The 12,500-nt window shown below is 36.3% G+C and overlaps 1 protein-coding gene across 1 annotated transcript in view; it reads right to left on the minus strand.

Annotated features, from left to right (window-relative positions):
- The window catches only part of AP3B1 (adaptor-related protein complex 3, beta 1 subunit), a 358,199-nt gene that overhangs the window by 46,780 nt on the left and 298,919 nt on the right, over positions 1-12,500 (minus strand). Inside the window, exon 25 of the mRNA XM_006889841.1 lies at positions 5,831-6,062. Coding sequence (XP_006889903.1) covers positions 5,831-6,062 — 232 coding nt within the window. The remainder of the gene's footprint in view (positions 1-5,830; positions 6,063-12,500) is intronic.

Here is a 12,500-nt window from a genome sequence, read left to right on the forward strand (position 1 = left end):
TGTTTGTTTTCCTAGCAGTCCATGGTATTCTCAATACTCTTCTCCAGCACCACAGCTCAAAGGCATCAATTCTCCTTCTATCCTCCTTGGTCATAGTATAGTTTTACTCCAAGACACACAGGCAATTTCTTGAGTTGAAATCAACTCAATGGGAAGGAGTTGGTATGGCATGTATATTTAAATAGAAACCATTCACTTTTGATTTCTACTTTGCTCAAAGTCTTCTGAATAACTGCAGTCAATCTGTATGGTACCTTTCTGTACTTTATTCTATAAGTATCTTTTCAGATGTAATTACATTGCTTTAACAATCTGACAGTCACCATTCTAGGGCTTTTTAGTAAAGACATGTTATCAGTAAATACTAACTATGGGAGCGATGATGGTATAGATGGTACAAAGAATAACCCAAAAAGCTTATTGTATGTTCATGTTTCATAGCCTTAATGAAGACTAAGCATTCCAAAAAGGTACTAGTTTCATGGTTACTTTAAAGTGCTACTTGGTTCTCAAAGGTATATTGCTGACTCTAGTTTAAATTTAATTGTTTATAAACACTATAGTTACTGGTTGCTTCTCCAGGCTCCTCCTGTGAGATTTATTCTGAAAACCTACTGGAGGGTCAGCTATGGGTCAAATCTGATTTGACGGCAAACAAGAATTCAAAACGCAAGACTTGCTGCCTAAATCTTTCTCAAGTGATCTTTATTAACCAACTACAAAGATATTTTTCTGGTATTTCTCTTAAAAGTACATGTTGCTGTCAATTTACAACGGTAAGTCATTTTACTCAAGGCTATTCTTTATAGAGTCATTAATATTTTCTTCTTTGCCACAGATATACTAGGAGTTTGGTATTGTTTAGCAAATGCTATCTTCAAAACCTGACAACATGCGTGATTTAGATTTCTATCTCGTGTCTCCCTGTATATCAGTTGACAACATGATAACTCTCAGGATGTCTTGTTGAAAGCACTCTTTGACATAGTCTGGTACTGTCTTCACTCTTAGTAGAACTTAGTTTATTGCCATGCTAATTCTAGAGACAGTTCACAATCAATGGCACATTTTTATCATATGAAAGTTTCAGGAGTAAAATGATTATCATAGAACTCGACTCGATGGCAATCAACAACAACAATATAATGGATTTATATAATACTTAGAGCCTTTTAAATGAATAAAGTTTCCCAAAGTTTAAATACATACATATGTGTGTGTGTGTGTGTGTGTGTGTGTGTGTGTGTGTATTTGGAAACTGCTCTTGATTTCTTTGCTATATTCTTGACATGGTTATGAAGAAACAGCTGAAAAAAAAACCAACTGGAAATAAGTTTTGGCACTTATTACACAACTGAATGAAAACGGACATGATACAGGATACCTTCTACTCTGGCAGTTGTACAATAATTGATGACATTTTAGCTTAGCTCAAATTTATCAACTGTTAACGTAACTGTTCCTGAATACGGTAGAGTTTAAATATTATTGTTTCTTTTCCTTTTATCTATCACTTACTTGGTCTCTTTGGGAAAAACAAAACAGCATTTTTCCTATTCCTTTTAAGATGAATCTCATTTAATGCTAAAGGCAAGGCACAGACAGAAATTATAGAATGTATTAGATAAAGAGAAAACAGATTAATGACAAAAAATATGCGAGATTTCTTTAGCACATGTGTTTGTTAAATAGAGGATCCCTGATGGGCAATGGTTAAAGTACACAGATGCAAATTAAAGGGTCAGTAGTTCAAGCCCTTCACTACTTGCACCATGAAAGAAAGATGCAGCAGCTTGCTTCTATAAAGATTTACAACCTTGGAAACTCTCTGGGGCAGTTCTACTATATCCATAGGATCACTATGAACTGGAATAGACTCTATGGCAATAGATTTGTATTGTTTCGTTTTATTTTATTAAACAAAACAAATACCTTAACACCCTTATATTTCAGAAACACATGAGAATACTATTCTGTTACATCCTTAAGACAATTTTTGAGGCATGATTAAGATCTATACTACTCTGTAAGCATATTTTTTTAGCAATCAACTCCCATGTGATTGGAAACGGCTTTTGGAATAGACTCCAACTATGGGTCAATTATGTCTACAAAACACAACAATAAATACTATTAAAAAACTGTATCTTGAAGGCATTCAATTGTAAATGAATGCAATATTACAGTGCTAAAAAATCTTCCTAAGAATAGAAAAAGTAAACCCTATTATTAGTACTGAGGAAATGGTATACAGTTATATTTTGTGTTAAGGTCATACTCAGAAATTTATTATATTTATTTCTTCCAGTCTATATAGGCCAACAAAAGGTCAACTCATCAACTCATTGTGCCAACTGAAGAATATGTTAATACTGTTCTAGTGTTTTAACCTTTGAATAACATTTTCAATGTCCAGGCAATTCATATATCAGTTACTTGACACTTCTTAAACTAAATTAATTTTTAAAATATGTTTAAGAAAAGGCTGGATTATAAGTGGTATAAGAAACAATTTGATATCTTGTATCACTTTTTTAGAAATAAAATACCTACACAAAATCATAAAATGAAAATTAAGACAATAAAAAAATAGTGGCCTTCTATCCTCCTATTACAATCTAAATTCCTTGTCTCCTTACATTCTCAACTTTGTTTTAAAGTAGTTGTTGACATCTTGGGCTAAAATTGGTGTTGTTTTTTTTTAAAGGAGCCTGGTACTTCTGGGTGATACCCATTATTTAATGAGTCAATTTATTATTTAGTTACAAAGTGACTATCTCTGATAGTCTTCGAGAGTCCCCTAGCTTAAAGCAATCCAGTCATGTTTGGCCTGTTCAAAGTAATTTTAGGTTTTATTCCACATTTTTCTCTCATTCTGACTATTGTAGTAGTCAGGAACCAATTAGTTCTTCTAGTTTAAATGGTGTGGTGTTAGAACCTCTGAAGATTGGCTTTTCTAGCCATTGCATTAGCCCACATTGGGGGGGAGGTCTCAGGCAACCTTAACTCTGGACACAGTCTTACAAACCACTAATAGCTTTAAGATCAGTATGAGAAAGTATTTTCTACATTTTTGGGGCATTGGGAAGACAATGCAAGAGATGGTGGTAGAGAGAAGGTGAAAAGATTGAAGCACTACTGTGAAGTAAGTGTGGCATGGTGTAACTAGAGAAATCCTAGAGCCACAGTTCAATGTTTTGTCTACTGATGATGAAAGGAAAAGTTGACTTATAACTGCTTTGGGTTAAAGTCTGCAGCATGATTCAAGAAATCAGAGGGGGTTTTTTTGTTCTGTGGCACGAAATTAGACTTTCACTTGGGACTGAGAAGCTGTCTGAACTAACTGATGAACTGTTCCTTGTTAATGTGACTTGGGACAGCTGGACTAAACCTGGACTTGCATGTGATATTCTTTGCCGCCCCTACTCCCCTATAAACCCCAATAACTACAGGTAAACTGTGAGTCAAGTTGCAACAATCATTGTACCTGATGAGTGGTAGAAATAGGGACAGGAGTACGTGGGGTGGCATGTCTGACCATGTAGCTATTTGTTTAGAACTATGTATATTATTGATGGGATTCAGTCCCTCTATATAAAGTGGGTAGAAATCAGACCTGGTCACCCCTGGGTTGTATCAGCTCCTTTCACTAATGGTATCTTAGTTACTAAATTACAAAACAGTATTATGTGAATTCTGAAATAAACATAAACAGTATTTCTCTTTACTTTGGTATCTTATAAAAGTCTTATTGTATTTTATCCATTAGGTATTCTTCTCTATTAATGTACAGAAGTATCACCCAAAGAATGACTTTCTTTCCTGAACTGATTCATGAAAACAATTATCATACAAAACTTGTTATCACTTTCAATTGAGGTTCGCAAGTAGCTTTCTCCAAATAAACATTAGGATTGTCTTGACTAACAGAAGGCGGAGAGAATGGATGGACCTAAACATTTTTGTGACATTTAATTTTTGGCAAAATAACTTTAGAGAAAACCTTTTTGGCTAAGTAATTAAAGGAAAAGCTGTTTAAAAGGGATTATAAACACAATAGCCTTCAAGGACAAGGAAGAAAATCTAACAGAGAAAAGCAGGGGGGGAACATACAAGGAAGATGATATAGGATAACTGATAGTGAGAAGAGAATATGTTGTACCAGTACTGGGGTAACCTGGGGAAAAAATGCTACACCTGACAGGCAGCTGCTTCTCAGCACCAGCTGGCTGGCTTATGGGGATATAAAGGATTGGTACTGCCTAATTGTGGTTTCTTTTCCCAAGAAAAGTGGGATATAGATAAAAAAAAGTAAAAATATTCTAATTTTAACTGGTGATAAGAGATTAAAAATATTTAAAAACATGAGTAGGATATGTGGATATACTCTGGTGTATTTTATATTCTAGGCACGAAAAGGGAAAAAAATAGCTGTGCATATTCTCTAAATTTTGACTTTTCAGTTTATTTTATGTGAATGGTTATGGACAGAGAGATACTGCATTCAAAAGGCAGATTGATTTTTTGCTATAAATATTTTATAAATAAACAAAAATTATTCAGAAAAATGAAACTGATTAGAAAGACATCTGGGGAAGGTGATGTAGAAAGCTAAAAATAAAAAAAAAAAAAAGAAAGCTAAAAATAAGATGGTTTAGGGATTCTAGAGTTCTTCCAAGTTTTCCTGTAATAAAATGTATAGTCTTTGGTTGTACTTCTAGGTCCTTGATCTACTTTGAGTTGGTTTTTGTATATAGTGTGAGGTATGGGTCTTGCTGGAGTTTTTTCTACAGATAGTTTTCCAATTCTGCCAACACCATTTGTTAAAAAGGCTGTAGTTTTCCCTCTTAACTGATTTAATCTCTTTGTCAAAACTCCATTGAGCATAGAGGTAGATGAGCTGATTTCTGGGTTTGCAGAAAGTTGGAAACAGAAATACCATTTGACCCAACAATGCCATTACTGGGTATGTACCCTAAAGAAATCCACTGCCATCCAAACAGATATATACACACCCATGTGTATTGCTATGTTATTTACAATAGCAAAGAGATTGAAACAACTCAAGCGTTCATCAATACACAAATGCATAAAAACCCCCTATGGTATATTCATACAAAGGAATACTACCCAGCACTGAAAAACAATGAACCAGAAAAACAATGAACTTGCAAAACAACATGGGGACCCTGGAAGACATCATGCTGAGTGAAAGATCTCAGTCACAAAAAGACAAATACTGCATAGCACCACTGTTATTAAGCAAGTCTGACAACGGGGTGTTGGGAGGAGAATAAGATAAGAGTGGATAAATAATGGTCATTGCATTGGAACAGATAAGGTGAGAATTGTCTAAAAGGAATAAATGATTAGGCATTATACATATGACAACATCCCACTGCAAAGAGGACAGGGGTGGTGGGTGGTGGGTAGGTAACTGTGCAACAATGAATGAACATTAAAAAAAACAAACAGTGAACTGGAAGTGGGAAAAGGGAGGGAAAGGGATAAAAAGTGCAACAATGAATGAAAGAAAATCTAACTTCTCTGTAAATGTTTCTTAAAATCACAATTAAAATTTTATTTTAAAAAATGAGATGGCAGTTTTGATTCTTCAGGCCAACCCCTTTATAATTACTGGTATAGACATTGTTGGCCCTGATTTACTAAGGGAAGATTTGTTTACTGTATATTAAAAATTTAGTTGAAAAGTGCAAAGAAAGAGAAAATAAGTATGCCAATAGATAATAAAATATGCATTCTACTTTATTTTTAAGATGAATACATTCAGTTATGAAATATAAAGGTTCTAATAAGAATGAATATTTACCTATTGGATTGAAAACATGAATCTGCATGCCTGCAGGAAGTTTCTTCTCTCCTATGTGAATATTTTCTATCTTCCGATCAGTAGTATTGTTAAATATTATTTGTACTGAGACCATCTTATCACCAAAAATGCAAGGCTGTCTTGGAAAGTAATAATTGGCAGCCAGTCCTTTTCCACTCATTCGATGAAGCAGCACATGAGTTTTCATTGGCACAAAGACAGGAGTACTCACCTATTGCACAAGAGGAGGGAAAAGATGAATTAGTGAATGTACTTACTAATTCTTAGAATAGATTAAAAAATTCACAATATTTAACTCCTGGTTCCCCTAAAGTATCATAACAATTAAAGAGCTCTGGAGGCCTAGTCGTAAAGAGTTGTGTGTCAACCTAAAGGCAGCTGGTTCGAATCCACCAGCAGCGTCTTCGGGAAAAGATGGGCATTATCCTGATGTACAGCCTCTGAAAACTCACTGGAGGGTCTGCTATGAGTTAGTGGTCACACCTGTGGATATTACTCAGAAATTTTATAAAAATGTAAAGTAAATGCCCTTAAAACAGGATTAGAAGTTTTCTATAGCAATCAAGTAAGTATTAAAATATTTTGACAATCCAAGTAAAGTAAGAATAATCTGCTTTTCATATATCTTAAATGTTAAACAATGCATATAAACTTTTTAAAGATTCGCCCCCCCCCATTAAGTAGTTTATATATGGCCAGTTTGCTAACTTTCTAATCACTTTTGCTAGTTTCTCAGTTGATTTTCAAAATACAGTCATACAAATAATTAAGATACTTATATTTTCCAGACTTAATTTCTTGCATTTTTTTCACCTTAAACTAGAGGCCATGAAACTCTAAGGTTAATGAATAAAAAGAAGTAACTTTCATTTGTATTTTTTCCCTAAAGCTTCCACAGTTCCCATTTATAAAAAATATAAGCTAACATGTAGAACCGACTTAAATATATCATTCTATTCTTTTTGTCCAAATACTAATCCATGTTTGTACACACACTTAAGAGAGTATTAAGAAAACTATTAAGTAACCTACTGTATTATGTGTTATATTGCTAACTGGGAAGGCTGGTGGTTAGAGTCTAAGGGATAGAGGTAAACAATCACTTCTCAGAAAGATTTACAGCCTGTGAAGCCCAACTGAGGGTTGTCCTGAGTTCGGACAGACCTGAAGGTCATGAGTTCAGAAATATATTAAGCTAAATTTCCCGACAGAGTTCTGGTGGCATAGAAGTAGAGAATTACGCTGCTAATCCAAAGGCGATGCCTCTCTGGGGGCTCAAATCCACCACTAGCAATGGAGGAGAAAAATCACATGATTTATAGTCTCAGAATCCACTGAAGGGGGAGGGGGGTCAGCTGTGAGTCACTTCAGACCCCAAAACAATGAGTTTCGTTTCCTCTAATATTATAGGTGACAACTATGCCTTACAGTTAACTCTGACACAAAGCAAAGCCTTAGTTCAATATGTAATACATCAGATTACATACATATACTCCAAAAACAAAATACATGGTCTGTGGTTGCTTATACCATAAAGTAAAGAGTTTTCCCCATTTCATGTTTTATAGCTATAATTTTTAAAATGTTTCAACAGAAAGAGGTAAACTTTCTCAACTTGCCATTGAGTTGGAATCCTCTAATAGCTGACATTGCACTGGGATTCCAAGACTGTTAATCATATAAGAGGAGCCTGCCCATTTTTGTGTGAAGAAGCTGCTGGTGGATTCTTACTACCAGAGGGGTGCAGCATTTGGGTCAGCAGCCCAACTCCCTGTGGGCTGAGTCACCAGAGTATTTCACAGAATGATAATTATGTAACAAGCCTCAACAAAACACATCATCCAAGGCAGGAGCCATCAAAGATGTCTTCAAACTGTGAAGTTTACAAGGAGAAGAGAGCTATGCTTGTTTTATACAGCCTATGGCTGACCTTTTTTTTAGGGCAGGGGGTAGGTGATTACAATGACAAATCAGTAATTGTGAGGCTGAGATGATTTTCTATCTGGACAGTTTACAGAAAGAATTTGCTAAATTTTGATCTACAGAAAAAAATGAGTAAATTTTCCCCTCCCATTTGCCTTCTCCTGCAGTTAGGGGTCATTTTGGCATATGTCTCTTGCATGTCTATAGTCTTTGCACCAATGGCATTAATTTTTCTGCTGATTATCTTTTCAATGATGTTTTATAACAGGAGCCTTTGGAAGGCAGAGGTAACTGCTTTGCTTTGGAATAGGGGACTACTATGCTGTCCAGAATTAAAATAATACCTCTAATACCTCTATTAGGCAAATATTTACAGATTTGCTGTTACTGTTGTTAAAGACCAGTGAGTTGACTACAACTCAGAGCACCCTATGAGCAATGAATCTGAAGCCTGCCCTATCCTGTGTCATGCTCATTGCCTCTGATGTTCTTGAGCCTATTTTTATAGACACTGTCAATTCCTCTTGTTAAAGGTCGTCTTCTCTTAACACTGACCCTTCTTTACCTTTCCAAGAGTGATGTCCTTTTCTAAGGACCAGCCCCTTCTAACAACATGCCCAAAGCAAGTGAGATAAGCTTGATCATCCTTGTCTTCAAGGAGTACCCTCATTGCACTTTCTCTAAGGCATATTTGTTCTTTTGGCTGTCCATGAGAGATAATCAGTACTCATCTTGAACAATACAACTCAAAGGCATTGATTTTCCTTCTGTCATCCTTAGTCACTGTACAATTTTCAGATTCACAGCAAGTAACTATAACGATATAGCTTGGATCAGATCACCCCAATGCAACATATTTTTTGATTTCCTGACTGCTGGTAGCAAGGGGGTTGTGGAGTCAAGCAGGACAAAAATCACTGACAATAAATTTTTTCCCCCATGTATCATGTCTATCTATCCAGTGGTGAAGATTTTTTATTTCTTTGATGTTGAGATGTATTCTATAATGAAGGCTATAGTCTTTGATCTTTTTTCAGTTAGCACTTCAGGTCTTCAGTTTCTGGAAGCAAGGCTGTGTCTTCTGCATAATGCAGGTTTTTGAAAAATCAGTCTTGTTCCAGTCCTGATGCCACATTCTTCTTCATTCAATTCCACTTTTTAAATTATTTCCTCAGCATACAGATTGAATAGGTTTGCTAACAGGCCCTATAAGAAGTCTGAGTCTTATACAGGTAGGTTTTTCTCTTATACTCTGCATACTTTCTCTCACTACTGTAAGTAAAGACATCACTTGGCCTTCCTGAGTCCCTACCGGGAAGAACTAGGTGTAAATGACGTTACTAGGACTACAGCTATGAGTAAAAATTGTCCTTTGACCCAGGAGTTCCATGTCTTCACACATGCAACTATGGTATGCAAACTTACTAACTTTTAAGTCAGATAACATCTCAGACCCTTCACAGTTCTTGACAGTCATTCATCAATTCCAAGTTCCATTTATTTAAGCAGCTAAATTAACACTTAGTAGGATAATAAACCAATTGTGCAGTGGCATATGACTGAAAGGTTATACAGGGGTTGAAATTCAGCTTACATTCAAGGATGTCCTTTTGGAATCTGCACAATGATACCTTTATAGTCTACTAGCTTTACTTATGAGACTAAGGTTTTGCAAATTATATTTTACTTTTTTGCAAAGTCCATGTTATGACTCAATTGTTTCTATGGATTTCTAAAATGTCATGAAGTATTCTCATAGCTGAGAACAAAAGTATACCAAGTCAGTCCTAGGGTAATCATGAATTTATTTTGCTGAGGTTGTTTTTCCTTGTTTCATGACTAAGTGCTGATATTTTGAAGGTGCCTCTCCTGACATGGTGCCCTAGTGTCATACAGGTAAAATACAGGGGCTGTTAATTGCATTGGGCAAGTCTGTTGCCAAGGATCTCTCCAAAATCTTAAACAGCAATCATGTCAGTTTGAAGACTAAGGTGCACCTAATTCAGGCCATCAGCTTCTCAAACACTTGATACGCATTAGAGAGCTGGACAATGAATAAAGATGACAGAAGAAGCATTGAAGCTTCTGAGTTGTGGTGGGAGTGTTGAGTGCTAAATATCCCATGGACTGCCAAAAGAATAGATAGATATTTCTTGGGAAAAGGGCAGCCAGAGTGCTCCTATAAGGAAAGCTTCATGTCTCATGCTTTAGACATATAGCTAGGCTAGATTATTCCTTGGAAAGGGACATCATGCTAGGAAAGATGGAGGGTAAGTGAAGGAAAAAAAGACCTCCAACGAGATGGATTGACATAGTGACTTTGGCAATGGGCTCTCATGTGTCACAGAGATAATGAGGATTGCACAGGATAGGTCAGCGTTCAGGTCAGCTGTTAATAGGGTCCCTACGACTCCTACTTGACTTAAAAGCACCTAACAATAACCATCACCACCAAAAGGTTAGAAGTTTGATCCCATCAACTGCTCTGAAGGAGAAAGAAAGACAGTTTCCACCCATAAAGATTTACTGATTTGGAAACCTGATTGGAAGAATTTCTTTATCAGCCTAACACCAGTGTGTCTGGTCTAGGTCCATTCAGGTGGTTATGGATAAGACTGTCTGCCCAAAATAATCCACTGCATTTCCAAGAATCTTCCTACATTCTGTTCTTTAAGAAAATGGCATGTTTTTACATCACTTCCTGACCTGGTCATAGTTAAGTGGCACTGGAATGTATCCCTAGCTCAATTAATTTGATCTGAATTTGGAAGTCAGACCAGTGGTTAAAATTCAAGATTTAAAACTCGATTACCACCCAAGACCACATAGTTCAGTGAGGAAAAAAGAATACAGAAAATTTCACAGAAAAGCACCGATGAGAGTCAGTGTCACGTGGTGCCTTTGGCTGAATGGATCTTGAGGTCCAGATATACTCCTACCCTTCCTGAAACATAATATTTTTGTGAAATAATCTAGCATGCCTTCTTGTAATTTTACTGTTTGCTTAAATGAGTTCAAATAGGAATTTTGATATTTGCTTCCCTTACTCTATTACTGACTGAGATTAGTCACATTTCAGTAGCTTCTCTTGGGAGGACATGAGTTTGCAATAAAGGGCTCTGGTGGCCTAGTGGGTAAAAAGCTGTACTGTCAATCAAATGACATATGGTTCAAATCCACCAGCTGCTCCATGGGACAAAGAAAGGTCTCCTTCCATGCAAGTTACTGACTCTGAAAACCTTCTGGAGGGTCCGTTATGAGTCAGCTCTGACTCAACAGCACACAAAAATAAGAAGCTTATTACAGGCGAATGTACTCTTCTGCTTCTCTTCCTCAGGTACTGGGAGACATGAAATGGCAGATCAGAGATTCAAGTGAGAGGCTTTTAGGGGTGGAAAGAGGAAGTGGAATCATCTGCCATTATTTGTTGTTCTTGTTGTGTACTGTCGAATCAAATCTGACTGGCACAGGAGGTAACTGCCCCTCTTCTTGCCACTGGGCCACTAGAGTTCCCTTAGTGTCTGCTAATTTTTTTTAGGTAAAAATCAGTTAAACTAAAAATGTCACATGGTTAAACTTAAGCGTTAGCTTTGATTCAAGGTCACTTAGTCTGACTCTCCACAGGACAATTCATGTGGCCAGGGAATTCATGGGGCCTGTGTACTGAAGCTAGAGATCAACGTTTGTGCTAATCACAGAGGACAACGTTACCTTTCTTTGTTCTCTGACTCTAGATGTCTTATGCAGTTTAAAAAAGAACTAGGTATTCTAGGGCTCCCTGACAGAGCTCTGTGGCTTATGTCCACAGGGAATTGTGCTCCTAAAAACAAAGGCCATGCCTCTTAGTTTAAATCCACAAGAGAAAGATAGACAATCTTACTGCTGAAGATCAAAATCTACAATGGATTACACCTTAATAAAAATAAAAATCTTCACAACTGGATCAATAAGGAGTCTCATAAAAATACAAAAGATTAATGTTATTAAGGATTTCATTTTACTTGGATCAACAGTCAATGCCCATGGATGCCATACTCAAGAAATCAAATGATGAATTGAGGAAATCTGCCATAAAAGACTTCTTGAAAATATTAAAAAGCAAAGATATGACCTTGAGGAATAAAGTGTGCCTAATCCAATCATGGTACTTTCAAACACTTCATATACATGTGAATACTGGACAAAGACTAAAGAATGAGTGCATGTATACCATGGTCTGTCAAGAGAACCAACATATCTGCCTTAGGAGAAATACAGGCACAATGCTTCATAACAGAGAAGATGGTGAGATTCTGTCTCAGTATGCTGCAAATGCTGTTGCGAGAAACCAGTTCCACTGAAGAACTTCATGGTTAGTAAAGCAGAAGGCCAGTAAAACAGCGAAAGACCCACAAAGAGAAAGACCAGCACAGTGGATGTAACAACGGGCTCAAAGAGAGCTACAGTTAGGAGGATGGTATAGGAATGGACAGTGTTTTTGTTCTGTTATACATAACAGAGACACACTCTTGAAACAACTAATTTTAGGTGTAAGCATTAGTCCCATCAGATACTGTTACCTGTATGTACAGGACAGAAGTAAAGAATCTTAAAAAAACATTAACTTTTGATTTAATTGCTTAACTAATATTCCAAAAATTAAAAACCTAATTGCATTATAAGGAAATTATATGGGTCACCTCCACTATGCTTCCTGAAGATGCAATTAGTTAACTAACTGCAAGAT

This window comes from Elephantulus edwardii, unplaced genomic scaffold (assembly GCF_000299155.1).
Source record: "Elephantulus edwardii isolate Elephantulus edwardi_28Jun2011 unplaced genomic scaffold, EleEdw1.0 scaffold00082, whole genome shotgun sequence".
Taxonomy (NCBI): domain Eukaryota; kingdom Metazoa; phylum Chordata; class Mammalia; order Macroscelidea; family Macroscelididae; genus Elephantulus; species Elephantulus edwardii.